Here is a 20795-nt window from a genome sequence, read left to right as displayed (position 1 = left end):
GGAAAATCAGTCGATCCGAGGTGCGTCATGGTGAGTCGATCCGAGTAGAAACTGATGGAAAAGGGGCTATAATAGTTTTGTTTTTATAGAGTTGTATGAATGTACAGTATACAGCAACAAACAGGTTTTAATTTCCTCTGTGCAGTTATCACACAGCTTTACTCCATTGACTATGATACTGTAGTATTTACTACAAGTTCTTACAGCCAGTTATTAAACATATAGCTTGTGTTTGTCTGCTTGTCTTATTAATGCTTCTTATTGCTCTTTGTTGTAATATGTAAACTGACACACAGACATATAAGGAAATGAGGGATGGCTTAGAACTTTTGCACAATACTGTAGGTGATAATTCTCTGCATGTTCATTTTAACGACTTATTCAACATTAACCCAGTAATCTTCATATAGTCATTTCTCAATATAAAGTTAATCATCATAACCACTGCAGTAAAAACTCTACAACAAGCAAAAATGTTGCACCCAATACAATCACTAGACTATTATGGTAAACGTCAACTTATTGTCACCAGATCAGGCAATTCAAACATACTAGAAACCTCCTGTGATTGCAATATGCTGAGAATCAGATAGAAGATGATTTCACCCATTTCATATTTTAAAACTTTCATGGCATTGTGAAAATAACGTCACCAATGTCACCTATAATAAAACCTAGCCTAGCAAACATAAAATTACAACTTGATGCACACATAGTAACAGCAGCCTGGAGAAACAATGAGAACATACTGAGTAGCAAAAACAGCTCCAGCCCTGAACACATTATACAAATTAATTCTATATGTCAAGTTTCCACTTTATCTCACGCATGCAATAAACTTGAATGGCACCTATGATTAGGCGAGGTGTGTGTGTGTGTGTGTCTGCAAGTTTCAGTGTGACAATTAATTTTGTTCTCACAGCAGTCCAATTTTCTGCTGTATATTATCAGTGGTTTAACGGAGCTAATTCCATGCTACATTATGAGAGCAATGAAAGGAAGAGGAAGGCAAAAAGATAAAAGTTCAACCAGAAAAATTGATGAGGAACGGGACACTTTCTGTACAAGAAAATGTTATAGTGACATATAGATATCTTTGTGCTGGGATACAGCGGAAAGGAGAGAAAAGCAAAGGTTGGAAAGGAGAAGAGGAGAGGAGGAACATACAAAAAAAGAATACAGACGGCTTTAAGGTATTGAGTAAGAGGCTGGAACAGGCATTAGGGTAGTTTTCTTCATGCAATATTGATCTGCTGTGCTTCAGACCCTCTCTCTTACACACACATACACACATATATCAAACACTCACAATCTTTTTTTGTCTGTCTCTTATAAGCATCCATCACAAGTGGCCCCAGTACCCCTGCGTAAATGGATATGGTAAAGCACTGCACAAACACAAACTGATATTTATAGCCAGTAAAGTGAGTATTCAGCCTGACAGCTAGCACACACTGCAAAATATGATTCCAGAAAAGGATGTTTGGCCACATCATATTGAATAGGCTCCAAACATCAAAAACTGCATGCAAATAGAATCCCTGAATAGATATAAGATGGGAAAACTTGAAATGGATCTACATGGGAAATAGCAGGAAGACCTGTGCTTTCTGTACACAACATTTATAAAAGAAAAAATCTGTTTGGTATTTGAAAAGCAATTTAAAAGGGAAGACAAATACCCCACTGTCCAGTGACATTATGGCACAAACGTCACAGTGGGCTAAAGTAATGCTTTCCAATCTTTCTCGTGTAATGTGCTCACATAAATGATCACTTCAATCATTCATTCCTTACTTACTATCTAATAAAGTAGGCAGAGTGGGATATTAGCTATTTGCCGATCTTTCTGTATCAGCATTTTTAGCAGCCAATAACTTAAAATAAATAAAGGAAAGGAAAGATGTGAGAAAGATGTGGTTGATTCTGCTCGGATCAATCAGCTGATCTGAGCAGAATCGTGCAGAGTTAACAACTAACTACACATAGAAATATCCATTTCTATGAAAGAGTTATTTATTCCATTGCACTCAGTTACCAAACAACAGTTTATCTATTGTTTTTAGCTAACAATTTTAATTTTACCTGGTTGTTGTAACAGCTAATACATAATCCATACTGTTGGCTAACACCTCAACTGCTAGCCATTCATTTTGGTAAACACATCCCAGATTTTTAATCCCCACATTTGGCTACTAATTTCAAGTACTTATCTATTATGTTGAATTTATTTATTTAATCACCCTATCATCTTATTTTTTCTACATATACGTCCACATCTGCTACTAATCCACACCATTTAGTTAGCTTCTTTACTTCCTTAAAATTGGCTCCAATATCAGTCCTTTAAAACTAAAATGCAGTTTCTGTTTTTACGGCTAATTGTTCCGTGTAACCCAAAGATACCTTTGTTGGGAGTCACTAGCGCTCTAACGTAGCCATCTTACATTTCATTTTGCCTAAATACTACTAGAATGACTCAAAAGTTGCTTCCGTTTAGCCTTCGCTTAGACAGAAGAAACATTTCTTTGAAAGTCTGCTATTATTATTTCTTTAGAACAGGTGACATACTCTCTGACAAAATGGATCAAGTGTTTAGAAATGTTGTTTGGCCACACAGTGAGATATTACTGATATATACACTTAGACAAGCCTCCACAAGCAGCTGTCAGCTTTCATAAAACATGGTGCACTTTGAGCCAGCTCAGACTTCTTATTGCAAACTGGCAAAGAGTGTGCTCTAGAGTCTAGACCACACAGATTGCTTCACTTCTATTAAAAAAAAGAATTCCATAAATTGTTCCTCTGTGCCAAAGGGTCAGAGTCGAGGCAAACTTTGCAACTTTGGCATTGGCTGTATGCGTGCATGCAACAGGTTAGATCGTGGGCCTTTTTTTGAAGTGTGTGTGCCAACTGTAGGTGTGACGTATCTGATATTTTTCTGTTGTGTGGTAAAGTATAAACATATCCAACACACATTCCTGTACAATTTATATGCATCTTATTCTAGTTTGATCTTTCTGAGTTCATACTGTCGTCATGAAAAAATTGTGTGGGTATGTTCTCCCATATCTCACTTGACCTTTTACCTTCCAGTCTTTTTCTTCATTCCTCATTAATGAAAATAATGAGAGAAAAATATTCTAAACCAAAAACATTAAGTGAAATGTTAGTTTCCTAAGATAAACACAGTTGTAAAAAATGCATTATCAATCATCAATATCAAACATATGTTAACTACCCTAACATAACAGAATGTAAATATGATCTAAATGTATAAATTTATGGCCTTACCTGTGGAGAGCCATCAGAGCCATGCTCCTTGGTTTTTCTAGCAAGTCTTTTCTTCTTCTTGTGAAGTGGTTTGGACTCCAGGATCATTTCCTCTAGCTCAAATGTGGGGTCACAGTTTAGCCTTCGCCTCTACAGTGACATATTCATATAAAGAAAGACATATAATCAAAGGCATAGACGTGGCTATTTTGGTGTCAAAAAACAAGACAAAAAACAAATGGCAATGCAGGTTTCCGTGTTGTATTAGAAACGTGATGAGGAAAATTTAGAATTTTGCATCAATAAATGTTTTGTACCACTAAATATCTGACAATGAAATGTTCAACAGCGCTTCAGAACACAGTAATATGTGATAAAAAACAAACTGAAGCAAGGTAAGACGCTGAGTGCTATAAAGTTAGGAAACAAAACATAAGGGCTGAGTTTTCCCTCAGTGTTCAAACATTAATAGTGTGGAAGGGATTAAAGACTGTGCATGTGCCTATAATTAAACAGAAAGACACTGTCAATTCCCCATCGATCCTCTGTGCCTTTCCTCTGCTGTGGTAGCCTGACCGCTGGGGATACCAGCTGCTCTGCTCTGCTATAGACTGAAACTAGATAAAGTCATTTAGTTAACTGTTTACTTCCAACAGTCATTAATCTCTATTTATTGCATTCTGGAGCAAAGCATTAACAGTTACTGTCACCTTTTAGGAGACTTTTAAAGTTATTTGATCATCACATTATTGTACAGGTTTTCTTTTCTTTCTAAAAGCTCTTCTGTGAGCCTGTCAAATTTACTTTGGACTTGCAGATTCTCATTTACACCCTTCAATCACCAGCTGTAACTTTTGTAACGCTTGGAAGAACCTGACATTACAGAAGATACTACATGAGCTTGTCAGCCAAGCAGCTTGACTCCCTGTCTAATGACATTATTAGCTTTATCCACTTTGCCACAATGACTCATTGACTATATAGCTGCTGGTAGATACACATTTTAGCTTCTTTAGCTGCTTTCAGTTGTGTCTAAGACTCTTTCTGTTGTTCTGCATCTGCACACTCTGCCTGGATATCTACAATAAGTAGTTGGGCCAACTTAAACAGCAGGGGGCAGTGTTTACAGACAGGGTACAAAAGATTAACTGAACAGTGGCTTCATCTTTATTTTTCACTACCCGCTTTAGGGTAAATATCTGAAATACTGGTATGGAAATAAGTATGGGAAAAATATGGCAGAAAAACCTTTGGTATTTATAATCTAATACGTTAAAAAACAAACTTGTGTCATGATACTCTAAATAAGCTTTAAGGTCATTTAAGACTTCTGTGGATGGATTATTTAAAGTGTGGTATATGTTTGTTTAGGTGCTCCTTACCTTGATTTACAGCAATGTTGTATTTGTGTCATTTAAATGTAATACAGCAGAAAAATAAACATTCAGATGTGAGCATTTTGCTGCGCACTACACTGCCACAGTGCTGAGTTTATGTCTGATACTCACATTTGGAATAAAACCTGGAGGGACCTGCTTGCTGAGCACAGCATCCCAGTTGACGTCTGACATGTAGTCCAGATCCTGTAGCTCTGCTAGACAGGAAATGCGTTTCTGGACATCTATGCACAGCAACTGAAAGCGACAAAAGGATTAAAGTAAGAACAACTGTCCACGGGGAGGCATGGCTGAAAAGTTAGGAGGAGAGTCTCACTGAGACATGAGCACATGTTTGCCTTTAAGGATGTGTCTGAGAATGAGGATACAGGGACAAAGGGGGTTGGAAGTACTGGAGAAGGGACATGCGGAGGGAGCTTGAGGAAGAGGGCGGAAACAAAAGGAGGAGGAAAAAAATGAAACTCATATAGAAAGCTAATGGTGATGGGATAACGCAGTGGTTTGTGAAGGATAAAAGATGAAGGACAAATTTGTGGGCCTGAAATTCTTCCCTGGCATTTTCACATTCTTTACATCTCTTTCATCTCTCTCTATACTCTCCTGCTCACTCCCTCATACACATATACACATGCAACTGGAATGCCAATGAGCTTCGAGGAGTCTGAGCACGAAGCAATGCAACAGTTTGACTGCAGTGGATCGCTGCCAAGATAAAAGCCAAATCCTACAACAGCCGTGCATCTTTTAAGCATTACAACAAGACGAAGACACGTTTGACAGCTGAATGACATACTGAATAACACGTAGACTATTCTAATTTTAGGCTGGTATTTAGTGTTTATTCACACATACTGAAGTATAAGCTTCCCTGTGTCTGTTTTTCTGTGTCTCTCTACATTTTCAGCTTTAGCATTTGTTCTGGAATAGTACCTTATTGATTTATGTATGCAAGTAACCGCTAACAGTTAACACTGTCATTCACCTACATCACTAATTTAAATGTTTGAATACTGATTCTACTCCATTATAATTCTAAAGTTGTGCTGCATTCAAGTGAGGCTGTAGCAATGAAAGTGACCTCCTAATTAAGATTCTGTAGCCTCAGTGTGCTGGTGTCAGATATGGATAATGGTCTTCCCAGAGGAGACAAAGATTTCCCACACTGGAGAAAAATTCAAAATAGCGTATGTCATACAAAATAGCAAAGACACCCACTGACAATAAGAGTACCAGGAAAAACAAAGGCATGAACAATATAATTTGTTTATGTTGCTGTTTATTATGCACTTGCTGCTTATTTACCTTTCTGAGAAGAGACTTCATCTCCAAAGACCAGGCTGCTGGGTAACTAGGATGGACCTTGTGAAATGTTTGCAGGATCTCATTGGCTGGTGTACTAGATTTCATCACATATGGCCTCTGAAATAAGGAAAGTAGAGAAAAAGACAGGTGAGGGGATATGGTGTTACTGACATGACAACCTGAGACTGTCACTGGGAAATCAATTGCTAAAGCTCCAGTCACAGAGGCCTCGAGACCAGCAACCACCGTCACGGGGGAAAAATGTGTATTGCCAAACTGATTGGCAAAAACCTCCTTGTGATTACTTTGGTCCCTAGCTGATTGCTGTGATCACCTGTACTTTTACAAACTGGAACCGGAGGCCATGTGCTTTCAAAGAAAAATCTGCATTTTTTTTATTAAATGCACTGGCTGCAGTGCTAAGGTTTGTGTGTCAGTCTTCAAAATTTACTACTGCTCAGCTACTAGTTAGCAAAAAATTGAGGCTGGAGAAATACAGGCTAAGTAACTGTGACCTATTTAGCACTCTCAGCATTCAACCAATGGTCAAACCCAGGGGGAAAGTTAAGATTGAATTCAATTATTACAATATTATGAGTAATATATAATAATTAAAAAGTGGCAGGAGTTTAAGAGAGAGAATGGAAGTTGAAAAGATACCTGAAAGTACATAACAGGCAAATAATTTTGTCACATCCAACAGACCAGTTTTCAACACCCAGAAACTGACTTTTGCTTTATGGATGATGTTCGAGCGCATCAGTCAAATGAAAAACGTGTTAAAACCCAGAGGAGACAGAGGGAAGAGGTGAAAATATATTGTCTTGGTAAAGGTGATGTGCAGAGAGAGGAATAAAAGAAAGTAGGGGAGATAACTAAAGGAACTACCCAAAGACTAGAGAAGTGAAGCTATGTCATTTCTAGGTATTAATAATCTGCTGAATAAGTGATGGTTGTAAAAGCAGAGGACACAGCTTTGTGGGATGATGAAGGCAGAAAGAATATGTCACTTTTTGAGGTCAGATAAAGGACAAAAAATTCAGAGAAGGTAATGGAAGGGTTAGAAAGAAGATATTACAGCCAAGTGAAGACGCAGCTCTAAGGTCAGAAAGAGGACAGAATGCTTTTTTTTATATAAAGGGGAGTGGAAAGTGATTGTTCTGGAAATATTGTGAGAACAGATTTTCCTCATGCAGAAATAATCTTACAGAAGACTCAAATATAAAGTATAAAATATAGATGCACTTATCACGGACACACTTCATATCGAGAAGAAGCGATAGAAGCACACAAGCTACAGTTGCCTGGTGGAGGCAACTGTAGCTTGCCTCCACCAGTGTATGAATGTGAGAGTGAATGAATAGTGGTATTGTAAAGCGCTTTGGGTGCCTTGAAAAGCGCTATATAAATCCAATCCATTATTATTATTATTATTATTATTATTATATGTTGCAGCTGGTATGAAGGAAGGAAGGCAGTTTATCCTTCCAAAGGGTGTTTTCCTATACCCCCTCCTGTTCCAGTGCTCCAGATAAGAGAACAGAGTGAGTTTCTACACTGTCAAGAAGCACCTGGACTGTCCTTGAAGCCTCTACAGAGACAAACTGATGACACCAAACAGAAGACGGTCAGGTCATAGTGTTCTAAAAAAGACTCCATCATACCTGACCCTTTCAGGCCTCCTGGGAATAGTGAGACCTTACTAAAAAGAGGTGTCAAGTCCCAAAAAATCCATAACATTGACGAGATCTAATAACTTTGAACAGTTAAAGATACATAGATGTGTGAGAAGAGAAAATTTCAGTAAAAGTTCATGACAGTTTCCCATAAGTTTCAAAGACTTAGAATCCTTGTCATTGCAGAGGGAGGTTACTGTAGTTTATGTAATTCTCCTAAAATATGAGAAGAAATTATGCAGCTGCAGTTGGATTTGAGTCCGCAACAAACACACTGCTCTAATAATACTCAGCCTAATGGAGTAGGAGGACCGAGGAAAAAGATCATGTCCTGTGTTTGCTTCCATGACATCAGAACTAAACTCTCCAGGTGGGAAGTGCACAAGATAAATAAATATCATTTTGAAAATCAATTCCAATTATATGGCTCTCTGAATAACTCCGATTCGATTTTCTCACTCTTCTGCAGCGATTGGTCTCGCACCACGACTAAACGATTAAACATCTATCCCAGTAAGGTCAGCTTAAACATAAGATTCAATTATAACTTCATCTTCCTTTTGTTTTGTAGAGGCTGTCTAAACTCCTACTAACAGGATTTTTCTAGCACTCAGCGTCCTATGCATTATTGAATGCAGCTAAGTGTGTCAGACCGCACAGAAGTAATCTGTGATGTATCTATGAAGCGCCTTGAGGCAACTTTTGTTGTGATTTGGCACTATATAAATAAAATTGAATTGAATTGAATTGAATTGAATGTAGACATTGTGGTGTACTCCGTATGTGTCTAAATTACCTGTCCTCTTAGTAGCTCATAGGCCGTAATCCCCAGTGACCACCAGTCAACAGAGAAGGAGTAGCCGGGGTGGGACCCCTCAAAGGACTGAAAGAGCTCAGGCGCTGATGGACAAAAAAATATTGTACAACATAAATAATGCATTATAACACTTTATGACATCTTGTGTTATTAATGTTTTTTCATTCCCTTCTCTCGGGCTGTTTGGATGGGTTTATTTTAACTGTAGGATTCCTCCAGACATGAAATAGGGGGAGGCCAGGGATATTGTAGCATTTTTTTCATCTGTACTTGAATTGTTTGATAAATAAACTTAGCACAAAAAAGATTTGGTTGATCATTTTCATTGCTGTGACAATGCTTATTGGCAATAAATCTTCTACCATTGGAAAGCCTGTTTATTTCCCCTTTTTTAGGGGTGGGGAACTCCAAGCCTCAAGGGCCGGTGTCCTGCAGGTTTTAGATATTACCCTGGGTCAATACAGCTGAATCAAATGATTAGCTCATTACCAGGCCTCTGGAGAACTTCAAGACATGTTGAGGAGGTCATTTAGCCATTTAAATCAGCTGCGTTAGATCAAGGAAATGTCTAAAACCTGCAGGACACTGGCCCTTGAGGCCTGGAATTGCCCACCCCTGCCTTAAATAATGCATTTTGTGGGTTGACCAGCAGAGTTACCACCATGAAAACCTTTTGTCCCAAATCGTTTCTGCCAATGTCAAACAGCCTATTCTGCTATGGGCTCTTGTTTTGAGCTTCTCGTTCCCCAGCTGTTTGAGGTGTCGGATCAGTGCCTGATTCACGTGATGAGTCGAGACTCTGACGTTGGATCGTAGGGTCAATGTGTTTGGAAGACACAGAGCACCTTTTGTTCCAAGACTATTCATTTTAATGCAAGAAGTCAGAGTGCTACAACAGCCTACTTGGTGGGTAAAATGGTAACAATAAAAAACAAGTCATTTTAACCTACTCAAACAGAAGTGACTTTGGAAGTAATCAGTTTATTGTAGTAGCATCTAATAATTAAGAAAATGTAATGTAAATCTTTTTTAGCCTATATACTTAAGAACATATATACTGGGAAAGGTATTTCACTCTTGCTAGGCTAACAATTCTTTGCATGGTAGCACTTTTGTACTCGATCTCAAACAGTGGTCAAGTGAGGTAACGTAAGTGTCATCATCTTAACTGTTATCATTTTGTTGTACCTGTATCTTTTTCAACACTTCCTTTTTTCTTTCTTTCTTTCTTTACTTTTTCTTTAATAATAATAATAATGAGTTCAGTAAATTATATACTTGGATGTATTTATTTGTTACTTTTTTTTTTTTTTTTACACAATTACCAATCTTTAGGTCAATATTCTCTTGCAGATAAAATAATGATTCCTGGTCTTTTTTCTCAGAGGGTTCAGGTTAGGTAACTTAATTAAAGACTAATTTAAAACAGGCGTAGCATCTGTATCAACATACCCACAGGCGTAACATCTGTACATGTCATTTAAGTTGTCTAGTACACGGTGCCTTGGTTGCTTGTGCACAAAAGAGATTAAGTCATTTTCTGTTGAGTATTTTTTTTAGGGTTCAGTGATGGAAAGCATCAATTTCATTCTTTTTCCCAGGGGTAAAATAAATATTTTGACATGCTCTTTGAACTATATTATATCAGATTATCTCTGTAATGAATAACAGATTAAGAAAAACATCCAATTAAACAAATAAAACTGCTTTTTTTATTCTTCTGTGGAAGCGAATCATCTAGTCATCTGTGATTTTAAATAGTCAGTAGAAAAGCCTTCTGTGGCTAATCTCTTACCGTTTCGTCTGCGGATCTTTATCTATATTACACGCAGGACTGTGAGGAACTATACTCAGAAACATGCAGGCTCTCACACAAATCCCCCACCTCTCCTTTAGGTTTGCTCTGCCTTCTTGCTGAAATGGAAAAAGTGTAGCTTATCTACTAAAGGTTCTTAGAGAAGGGGAGGAAGGGTTCTTTTTTTCCCCAGAGCAGCCATGAATTATCTATTATACTGTAGAGAATTCACCTGGAGTCTGGTCGCACATTGTTCCAAGGTCATTTTCTAACCTGAAGGCACAATTTTTAAGGGAAAAGGAAAACAAAAAAGCTCACAATTCACATGTCCCCTTTAAGCATGCACGCAAACACATCCAAATGCATGGTCATCATTCATACTGGCCTCAAATCCTATTCAACCTATCTGATCTCTTTGGAGCTGAATCCACATAAGTCTTATTTAAGACTCACGATAAGGACAAAACTGAAGATGTGCTGGAAACAAGTGAAAGCAAGTCCTTTATTTAATTTTATTATATGATTCTTACAGTATGCAATAAAGACTCAATAATGCACTACATATATATTTACATATATATTAACTACAAATATTTTTGGGGGTTTTTTTGGTCCCATCAAAAAATACAAATGTAGCTTTAACATCCAAAGTTCACCTTAAAATAAAGTTTTATTTATTGGATGTAGTTTTTATTAATAATTTATTAAAGTGACAGATGTAAATTCACTCAGTCAAGCTCTGTGAACTATCCATCTTTCATCTCTTTTTCATGTGTATTTAAATATTTTATGAAAGTATAATTTAAATATTTTTGAAACTAAAGAGTTTTTGTTCTTTTTAAAACTACCGCCTCAATCTCAGAGCCGACCCTGCAACAGCATTTGCACAATTCTTTTTCTAACTGAAAATTGAAGCAGCCTTTGGAACATCCAGCGGTGGAAGTCCACTTCACCGAAAGCTGAGGAAGATTTATTGTGTTGATTTCTTAAGATTAAAGGGCAGAGTTTCAAACCGTTTCAATTCCAGTAGCCTTTTCTTGTCAAAATGTCATTTTCTTACCCATGTATGGTTTGGTTCCAGCAATGGATGTTGCTTTGAGGTCGTCTTTTACAATGGCTGCGATGTTGAAGTCTGTTAGATGGACGTGCCCTAAAGAACAGAGAGATTTTGTTACCTCAAATGTCTCATTCTTGACAACTGACCTGTGTCATATTGCATTGCAATATAACACATACTGCAGGGTTTGCTATGCACACAGATACTGATATAGTGTGTTATAAAACCAAGAAGTTTAACATGTATTTTTCTATTAATTCCCATTTCTTTTGCTGCTTTTTTGCAGTCTGAAGTATTTTCAGGTACTGGTGTGTGACTTTTCTAAAGCACATGGACGAATATTTGGTTTTCTGTTATTATCAAAGGAGCTCTGTTAATGAAGTTGGATCACTGTGACAGCTGTGTAGCAGAGCTTAAACAGCAGTTGACACTCAAATGATGCTTGAGTACGAGTAAGGCTTTATTGTTTTTCTTTGTGTTTCCGCCTATTTTCCTGTGAGTATCATGGTGGTTAGCACCGTCACCTCCCAGAAAGAAGGTTCCTGATTTGAAGCTTGAGGACGGATGTGGCCGTTCTGTATGTCTGCATGTTTGTAAGTCTGCATGTTAGGGCAAGTGGTGTCCCTAATTTGGCTGTGGGTATGAATGTGAGTATTTGTGGTTGTATGTGTCTCTCTGTTAAACCTGTGGTGGACAGGCAAACTGTCCATGGTATACCACACCTCTCACCCTAGCACAGCTTGGAAAAGTCCAAGACCCCTGTATACCTAAAATAGATCAGCAGTTAGAAATTATCTCTCTATGTTTTCATCTGTTTTTGCTTTACAGGAGACAGATTTAGACAGGAAATTTAGACCGCAGGAGTGAGAAGAAAAAGACAGCTGTCCTCAAAATGCTGCATATTATAAGTGATGAAATGTGGAGAATGAATTCAGCTCAGTCTCATAGCCTGAGGAAAGAATTAGCAGAAACTTCTCGATCAACAGGGACGATGGTGGCAGCAGGGTGAACAGGCTGTGGATGACATTGTTTTGGCACTATGCAGACACCTCACTGATATTACTGTGTTAATAGCATTAATCAAAAGATGCAGAGCCTTCTAGCTTTGAGCTATGCACGAGTTTGGGGATTTAGATCCTTCTCCTGCAGAAGTTTACAATAACTTGGCGAAGGACTTTCGCTTTCTACGTTTCCTGTCTTAACTACAGTCTTTTCTGAGCTTTGTTTACAACAATGGAGAAGTGCGATGACAATGACAAGTTCTCTGTTATATACAAAAACCCAGGAACCTCAAAGAGCTCAGCTTACCCCACTTCACATACACTACATTGCCAAGTATTCACTCGTCTGCCATCACATGCATTTGAACTTGATTGACATCTTGTTCTCAATCCATAGGGTTTAATATCAGTCATAAACTGATGATGGTGAGAAGGCCTGGCCTGCAGTCTCCACTCTGATTCATCCCAAAGGCGTTCTATCAGACTGAGATGAGGACTCTGTGCAGTCTAGTCATGTTCTCCCACACCAAACTTGCTTATCCATGTTTTTATGAACCTTGCTTTGTGCACTGGTGCACAGCCATGTTGGAACAGGAAGGGACCATCCCCAAACTGGGGTGAGCCCAACTCCTAAAAAACAACCCTACACCATAATCACCCCTCCACCAAACTTTACACTTGGCACCCTGCAGTTAAACAATTACCATTCCCCTGGCAGTTGCCAAACCCAGACTCGTCCATTAGGCTTCCAGAAGGAAAAGCATGATTTGTCACTCCAGAAAACACGTCTCCACTGCTTACACTTACACTGCTGCGTTAGACTTTTTTGCATTGCGCTTGATGTTGTAAGGCTTGGATGCAGGTGCTCAGACATGGAAACCAATTCCATGATGAGTGAGTGAGTTAATTTGAAAGCTGTACGAAGTTCGGAGGTCTTTAGTGATTGACTCTGCAGAAAGCTGGTGACCTGTGTGTCCCTCAGCATCCGCTGACTTTCTCCATGATTTTATGTGGCCTAACACTTCGTGGCTGAGTTGCTGTTGCTCTCACTCCCTTTGCTATAATACCGCTAACCGCTGACTGTGGAATATTTAGCAGCAAGGAAATTTCACGACTGGACTTGTTGCACAGGTGGCATCATGTCACGGTACCATGCTACAATTCACTGAGCTCCTGAGAGCGACCCATTCTTTCACAAATATTTGTAGAAGCCGTCTGCATGCCTCAGTAGTTGATCTTATACACCCGTGGCCATGAAAGTGGTTGGAACTGCTGAATTTAATGATTGGGATGAATAAGTGAATACACTTGGCAATGTAGTATACATTGATTTAACAGTGGAGTGTGTATTTGTATGAGTACCTTTTTTTTCTCAAATCACCAATCAACTCCCTATTGTTGATCTTGTTAAGCGGCAGGATTTTAATGAATTGCTTTGAATACCTCATAAGAGGTGCGTCACAACAGTTGGGCATCCATGGAATACTTGCCAGTTACAGTGGATGGATTTAATAAAGTAGCGGCTCTTGACTCGTGGGGTGCATTATGAGTTAAGCTTAAGTGGATCCCTGGGTGATTCTTTTTATTTTAAAGTACCATTCCCACTGTCCCTGCTTGTGAGTGTTTAAGTGGCCACTGAACAATGGTTCAGCAGGAGGCCTGGTGGCTTAGTTATCTAATGTGTTTTATGGGATTACCACGACAACTGTCAAGCTTTGCTTAGGCCATATCCTGCTGCTGCATAGCTCTTCTATTTTTAGTATGGCTTTCATTACCAATACCTCACAACATGCACCCAAATCAATTTCTTGGATCCATTTTTGTAGCCACAGTTATATGTATTAACACTTACTGCAGGGCCATACAGCATAAAGTCTGAATTTTTCCCAAAAAGTGACATCATCCAGCAAATTGTGCACTACATGTGAGATGTAAGCAACCAGAGATTTCTTCATTAATACACTTTTAACCAATGACTCTTTTCAGTTGCAATGCCCATCTGAGGACTGAAAGAAAACTACCCCTACAGTTTATTCTTAAGTGTTATTTAAACAGCATAACACAGTGCATCTCTCTTTTTTCCTAATAAAACTGTCTAGAGCCTCAACTAAATCAGCACTGGTGCCTCGTTTCAGTCTTTTTTATATTAATATTATTACACTGAAAGCATTTGAGCCAAAAAGGATTTTGTTCTGCATCAGAAATATTTGGAATTAATGTGTTAATATTCATAATCTTTTTGATCTGTGAGCTGTTGTTGAGGTAATGCCAAAACAAAGACCATGGATTGAAGTCTGCTGAAATAAGCTTTTCTCAGTCAGTATCTCGCTAGTGTAATAATCTTTGTTTGTGACATTGGTGTCGGGTTGTCTCACCGCAGTGTGTGTAAACTCTGCAATCAGGTGCCACCTTTTCCACCTTTCAAATCCCCGTGTGCCGAAACGCTGTTGTGCAATCTGATTTATGCCACATAATACCACAATGAACAAGAAGCACTTGAGCTGTCAAATCATAATGGTGAAATAATGAAAAAATAAAGCATATCTAATTGTTTTAATGAAGACATGCTTTGCCTTCACTCAACACATGTAGAGACTGTTAAAGTAACCTCAAGCATACTAATCATTAATGTTCCTCATTAAGGTAAAAGCCAGTATTCCAGAACACCAATTTCAATTTCAAGTGATAGTTTTTCATGCTGTGAAAATTGCTAGTTGACACACACATGGAAGTCATTACTATTTTAGCTTGCAGGTGTGTGTTAGCTTGAAAGCTCCCTGCTTTCTCTAAAACAGAACGATCGCATGCTACCTTTTATGAGTCAGATGTGAGCTGACGTGCCATACGTATGCAGATGCAATTATCAGTGTTTGTTAAGTCGTGGAGAAGAGACCCGTGGTTTCAACCACAATATTCTTTTAATGTGCTGTGTGTTCGTTTTCGTAGGAAAGGTGCATATAATCTCACAGAGGATAAAATAGACCTGGCCCTCCTGGAGCTTCACTCAGCATCCTAAGCGCTATGCTGTTTAACAAAGCAACGTCACATGTGCACGAGTAAATTGTTTTTCTCTATATGAAGCAGCTCCCAGAGGGATACAGGAGCACAGGTCAATTCCAGCTTTCAAAATGCAGAAGCAAACAGCTTGCTACCCCCCTCTGACACCTCATGCTGTTTTAGACTTCAGTGAAGAGGTAAACTAAAGGTCTATGCAGGGAAAAAAAACAAGAGTGTGGGCAGAATGCATGACGAGGAGAGAAGTGCTTAGTGAGTTTTAAAGGACACACACACTTACAGGCAGGAACCACAAGTGAACGTCTGTTGTCCTGTGGAAATTAGGCAGGAGCTGTCAATGCTGCCTCCCCCCTCCCTCAAATGCTCTTTCTCTCTGCTTTTCGCTTTTATCTCTGTTCTTTCCTTATGCATCTCTGTCTGTCTGTTGCATTTTTTCTCCTTTGATAAATCTTTTCAGAAATGTGTGTTCATCACTTTCCTCCTTTGTGTCGTATCCTCGCCTCACGCTCTTTCTCTGTCTGTCTTTCTTTGTCTGCCTGTTGTGACAGCAGGGCTGCCATCCCACATATCCCCTTGGCTCTCTTGAGCAGCTGCCCCATGCCCTCTGATATCTAAGGAGTTTAGGGGTGTGTGTCTGTGCATGTGTGCACTACACTGCAGTATATGAACAAAACGGACACTTTGATGTGAGGCGGCTTTTTAAAACAAAGGAAATAATTCTCCAGTCTAGTTAGTGAATTAGTTATGCACTGATTTAAATATCAGCAGTGCACTGCTAGACAGCCTTTGCTATAATGATAACCAACAAAAACACCTTAAAGTCGTGTCCCTGTTAAGTTAGATTTAAAACCTACTGCAGAGCAATTGATGCATTTGCAGTCCTGTAACACGGTGAAACAGAGAAAACAGGAATATGACAAACAAACTAGCATGACCTTAAAAGACAAGTGCAAATAAATATGATATAATAATAAAAATATAATCAATGCATAAATAAGATCGTTTTTTGTTAATAATGCCATGTTTTTACTTGTGTACGAGTGGTACCTGTAGCCCGTTCAGGTTGCACAGATAGTCCAAATCTTTCAAAATTGCACACCCATCACATTCTTCACAAGAAGGTTTGTTGTGTCTCTAAGGACAGTTTAAAAAGTGGTGAAGATATAAAGATGGGTGCTTTCAAACATAGAGAGCTGGACAGGGCCACAAAAGGCCATTGTGTGATCGTGGCTCGAGAGTTGGCAGTTTGTCTTGTAATTGGAAGGTTGCCGGTTCGAGTCTTGGCTCCGACAGTCTCGGTCATTGTGTTCTTGGGCAAGACACTTCACCCGTTGCCTGCTGGTGGTAGTCAGAGGGCCCGGTGGCGCCAATGTCCGGCAGCCTCGCCTCCGTCAGTGTGCCCCAGGGCGGCTGTGGTAGCTTGCCATCACCTGTGTGTGAATGGGTTGATGACTGAATGTGTAAAGTGCTTTGGGGTCCTTAGGGACTAGTAAAGCGCTATACAAATACAGGCCATTTACCATCAACCCAGCAGCAGGATCAGAATCTGCTTTTTTGTACGAGGAACAGGAGGAGCACTACCAGAGCCCAACAAACTGGCCTTCAGCAGGTGAATTATCTGACCAAAGTGTCAGATGAAAAAATCCACTAAGTTGGCACCAGAGCCTGATATCCTTTAGTAGGACCTGTTCTCACAATCCACAACTATGCAACCCATTTGTCAAGAATATACCTCACAATAACATCCACCTGGACGATGCTGCATTTGAAATGTTGTCTCCAGACTCTTTCGCAGCTATCTACTTATGCTTCTAGATTAAATCCCTGAACTTTAAGCGACTGTGTGTCATAGTGTCATGACTGAGTCTTCCCTCGTATAACAACATTTGGAATTCAAGCTTATTTTTGCCGTTCTTACATAAGAACAATTCCCATTCTTTTCTTCACAGTGAAGAATACAGAATAATAAAACATCGTCTACTTACTGAATCGAGAGCTGACACTAAAACCCGTTATGAAACTCTATCGATAATTCCATCCTTCTGACACACACACAAGAATTCTAAGTTTCTTTTTTCGCACATGGAGAAGACATGATGAATATAACCTTGTTTTCCACTCCCCGTTACATCGCTCCATTTTATTTCATCCCATGGTTCAGAGAGAAAGAAAAAAAGCTTTGCTTAAATGTCACACAGCTTCAGCCAACTCAAACTGACAGTTTGGACAAAACATAAGATTTCACTTGTGCAGGCCTTCTCTGGTAAGAGGCCTTTTCCCGCTTTGTGCTGCTTTGTGTTGCAAGACCTATCTAGTCAGTAAATGTGAAAGCTGTCTCTGTGCATTGCAGCTACTTTGATCTGTGCAATTGTGCAACCCAGAGGTTAGAGGTTGGGTGAAATTCTTAGTTAGATGCAGTTGAAGTGTTGAATTTTTAACGGTGAGTCTTTTTGATGGAAATTTCATTCACTGACACTGAAATTAATTAATTAATAAAAAAATATAAAGAAACAGGGCATCTTACCATGTTCATCTAGTAGTATGTTGTCAGGTTTGATGTCTCTGAAAAGGGACACAGAGAATACAGTAAAATTAATCTTTGGATATCACAAATCGGAATCAGATTTGTGTTTGTAAATCACAAAGTGATTGTGCAGATATGCAGCACAATTTGTAGAAGAAGCATGATTGGGATTTTCAAACCCCAAAATAATCAAAATTATATAAAAAAAAAAAACAGTGTTTCTTAAATAAACAGTGGATCAAAGTACTGATTACTTGTTGAACAGACACCTTAGAAAATGACTATGATGCTCGAGATCCAATCAGGAGAATGAAAGCTTACGAGTTTCAAATGCATCAAAATCACAATTATAAGAACGCTTTCACATTCACATTAAACATTTTATCCAACTAAGGCTATAACTTTGAAGCTGTTGTCATTTTAGTGCAATCAGGGGAATTGTGTGATAAGGTCTTCTTTAAAGTAGTAATCTGTGAAATCTGAAACGTTGGTGTGTTGCGTCATCCACTGTGATAAGCGCACAAGGCTCTGGTGTGCATAGCAATTCCCGCAGTTCACCTGTGAATAAAACAGCGTGGGTGGTACTCTGATGTCTTATTTGCTGCTGGTGACGTTTGAGTTTCTGTAGGTGGCACTGTCATCTCTGCCAAGGAGCTGAGATTACTCATATTAATTACTTAATTCTTCTCTTCTTTATCCTAAAAAGGCCTTATATCTGCTTAAAAAAGGAGGTGAATGTACAGCTGACTGGCATGCAGTTCTTTTGAATCATTTCACTTAAGCAAAAAACAATATTTAATAAGGAAACTTTAAAATGGTGATCTCTTACATTCGCTGTGTGATGAACACAAATGAATCTTAACCATTTATGAGAGAACGGGGGCGTCAGGTTAAACTGTGGGAGCAGAAACCTGAAACCTGAGAAGAGTGGCAGGTGTGGGCCGAGACCCTTTCAAAAGTCACAGCTTCTCCGCACCATGTCCTTGTTTTTCTCCTATTTTCTACCACGTTTATTTTTATTTTTTTTTTGGGGGGGGGGGGGGGGGGGGGCCACATTTTTACATGTTTTTTAACCCAACGTGCACTTACTAGGCACTTTATAGCTGATTAGTACTGGACTATGGAGTTGCTGCAAATTTGCCATCCATGAGGCAAACCTCCCATCCAAGATGGCATACTGAACTGAGATCTGATCACGAGACTCCTCACCGTTTTTCCAATCACCTATTGTCCAATTCTGGTGATCCTATGTGAACTGTGGCCTCAGAATTATTTTCTTAGTTGACAGGAGTGATGCTCAGTGTGCTCTTGTCCAACTGCTACAAGGTTTGACCTGTGCGCTCACAGATTCTTCATACCTTGGTTTAACAAGTGGCTATTTGAGCCTGCCTGTTAGCTTGAAGCAGTCTAGCCAATCTCCTCTGACTTCTGGAATCAACAAGGCATTTTCAGTCAGAGAACTGTGGCTCGCTGGATATTTTTCTCTTTTTCAGATATTCTCTGTACACACTATAGAAGGTTGTGTGGGAAAACACCAACCTGTCTAATACAAACAAACATGCCGTGTTCAAAGTCACTTAAATCACCTTTCTTCCCGATTCTGAAGCCCGCTTTGAACCTCAGCAGGTCGTCTTAAACATTTCTATATGCCCAGATAAACTTAATTGCTGCCAAGCGATGAGACATTTGTGTTAATAAGCAGCTTAACAAGTGTAATCAACAGTGGCTGGTGGATGTTTATCATCAAGAAGCACCACAGTAACACCTCACTGTCCTGCTGAAGCAATGTATGTTTGTGGAATTAGATCTAAATTGTAATTTAAATATAAATAGCCCTGTTCTACTCTTATGAGGTATTCAAAGCATTTAAAAGATTATTTAATGAGCAAAAAATAAAATAAAGCACATAAAAAGAAAGAAAGAATCTGCTTCCAGTGAAAGTTTCAATTTCGTTACATTTTATTTATCTTATTATTTTATTTTTTAACTGGAAAAAAATATTCATTTATCACACAGATTATTTTTGCTAGGAGATTTTGTTCCTATTTTTAGTTTTATGTTTTTAATATAGTGTGTTCTTTTCTCCTCTTCATTGAAAACAAGAGGACTCAGTACCGGTAACGTGTACTAAAAAAAAAAAGAATCCATAGAACTACAGGAAGTTAACTGTCAGGGTGAAAATTAATTTGAACAGAGAAACACTGACTGCTGATTCCCAAACTGTTATAGTGACAAAAGCATCTGCAACAATACCAAGATCCCTGATGACAATCAGCAACTTCAAAGAACAGTTCAGTGTCCAATGATTTCCCTCCTGGCCATTTTTAAAGTTCAAAGCATCGTTATTCTCCAGTTTTCCTTGTTTTCATTTATCTGTATTTGACACCGTCATCTGTCTTTTCCATACCATGACTCTGTCTGCTCCACTGGGACTACTCCTAATATCCTATGTGCTTACACACTTCTTTGCATTTCACCTTTTCACCTTGGTGCCTTCTAGCAAACACACTGAAACCTAAAACTCTTCAGGCACACACAAAAGCACAAACTTAAAAGTGGCGCACAGTGTCATATTCTGCTAATTACCATCCTCCCTGTGTGAGACTGATGTGCCGGTGTGGCTGCAGACTGGATTCAAAGACTGGAAGGGTACATTGTGTTCTCAACTTCACTCTGTTCTCTTGTCTCTGGAACATATCACCACTGCTCTAAAATGCTTTGAACTGGAGCAATGATATTCAATATTCAGAGCCCTCCTCAAATGTTCCACTGTTGCTTGATGATCTAGCAGCATTCGTTCTGACATCAACTTTACTGAATGAAGACATCTAAGAGGAGCATATTGTGTTTGCATTAAATCGGATCATGATAACACAATCAATTGACCTGAGTGTTTTTCATGTAAAAATGTGATCTGTAATCAGGCTATGGGTTTATT

General features: G+C 38.9%; 1 protein-coding gene across 2 annotated transcripts in view; it reads right to left on the bottom strand.

Annotated features, from left to right (window-relative positions):
• Positions 1–20795, bottom strand: part of stk32a (serine/threonine kinase 32A) — an 80306-nt gene that overhangs the window by 10041 nt on the left and 49470 nt on the right. For both annotated transcript variants that reach the window (XM_080866247.1, XM_080866248.1), the window contains exons 6-11: positions 17858–17895; positions 11321–11410; positions 8445–8548; positions 5973–6089; positions 4782–4907; positions 3295–3423 (exon numbers count right to left, since the gene is read on the bottom strand). In XM_080866247.1, coding sequence (XP_080722373.1) covers positions 3295–3423; positions 4782–4907; positions 5973–6089; positions 8445–8548; positions 11321–11410; positions 17858–17895 — 604 coding nt within the window. The remainder of the gene's footprint in view (positions 1–3294; positions 3424–4781; positions 4908–5972; positions 6090–8444; positions 8549–11320; positions 11411–17857; positions 17896–20795) is intronic.

Source organism: Rhamphochromis sp. 'chilingali' (genome assembly GCF_963969265.1).
Source record: "Rhamphochromis sp. 'chilingali' genome assembly, chromosome: 19".
Classification (NCBI taxonomy): domain Eukaryota; kingdom Metazoa; phylum Chordata; class Actinopteri; order Cichliformes; family Cichlidae; genus Rhamphochromis; species Rhamphochromis sp. 'chilingali'.
Note: the sequence above shows the minus strand (reverse complement) of the source record. Positions and strands in the feature narration are given on the sequence as shown.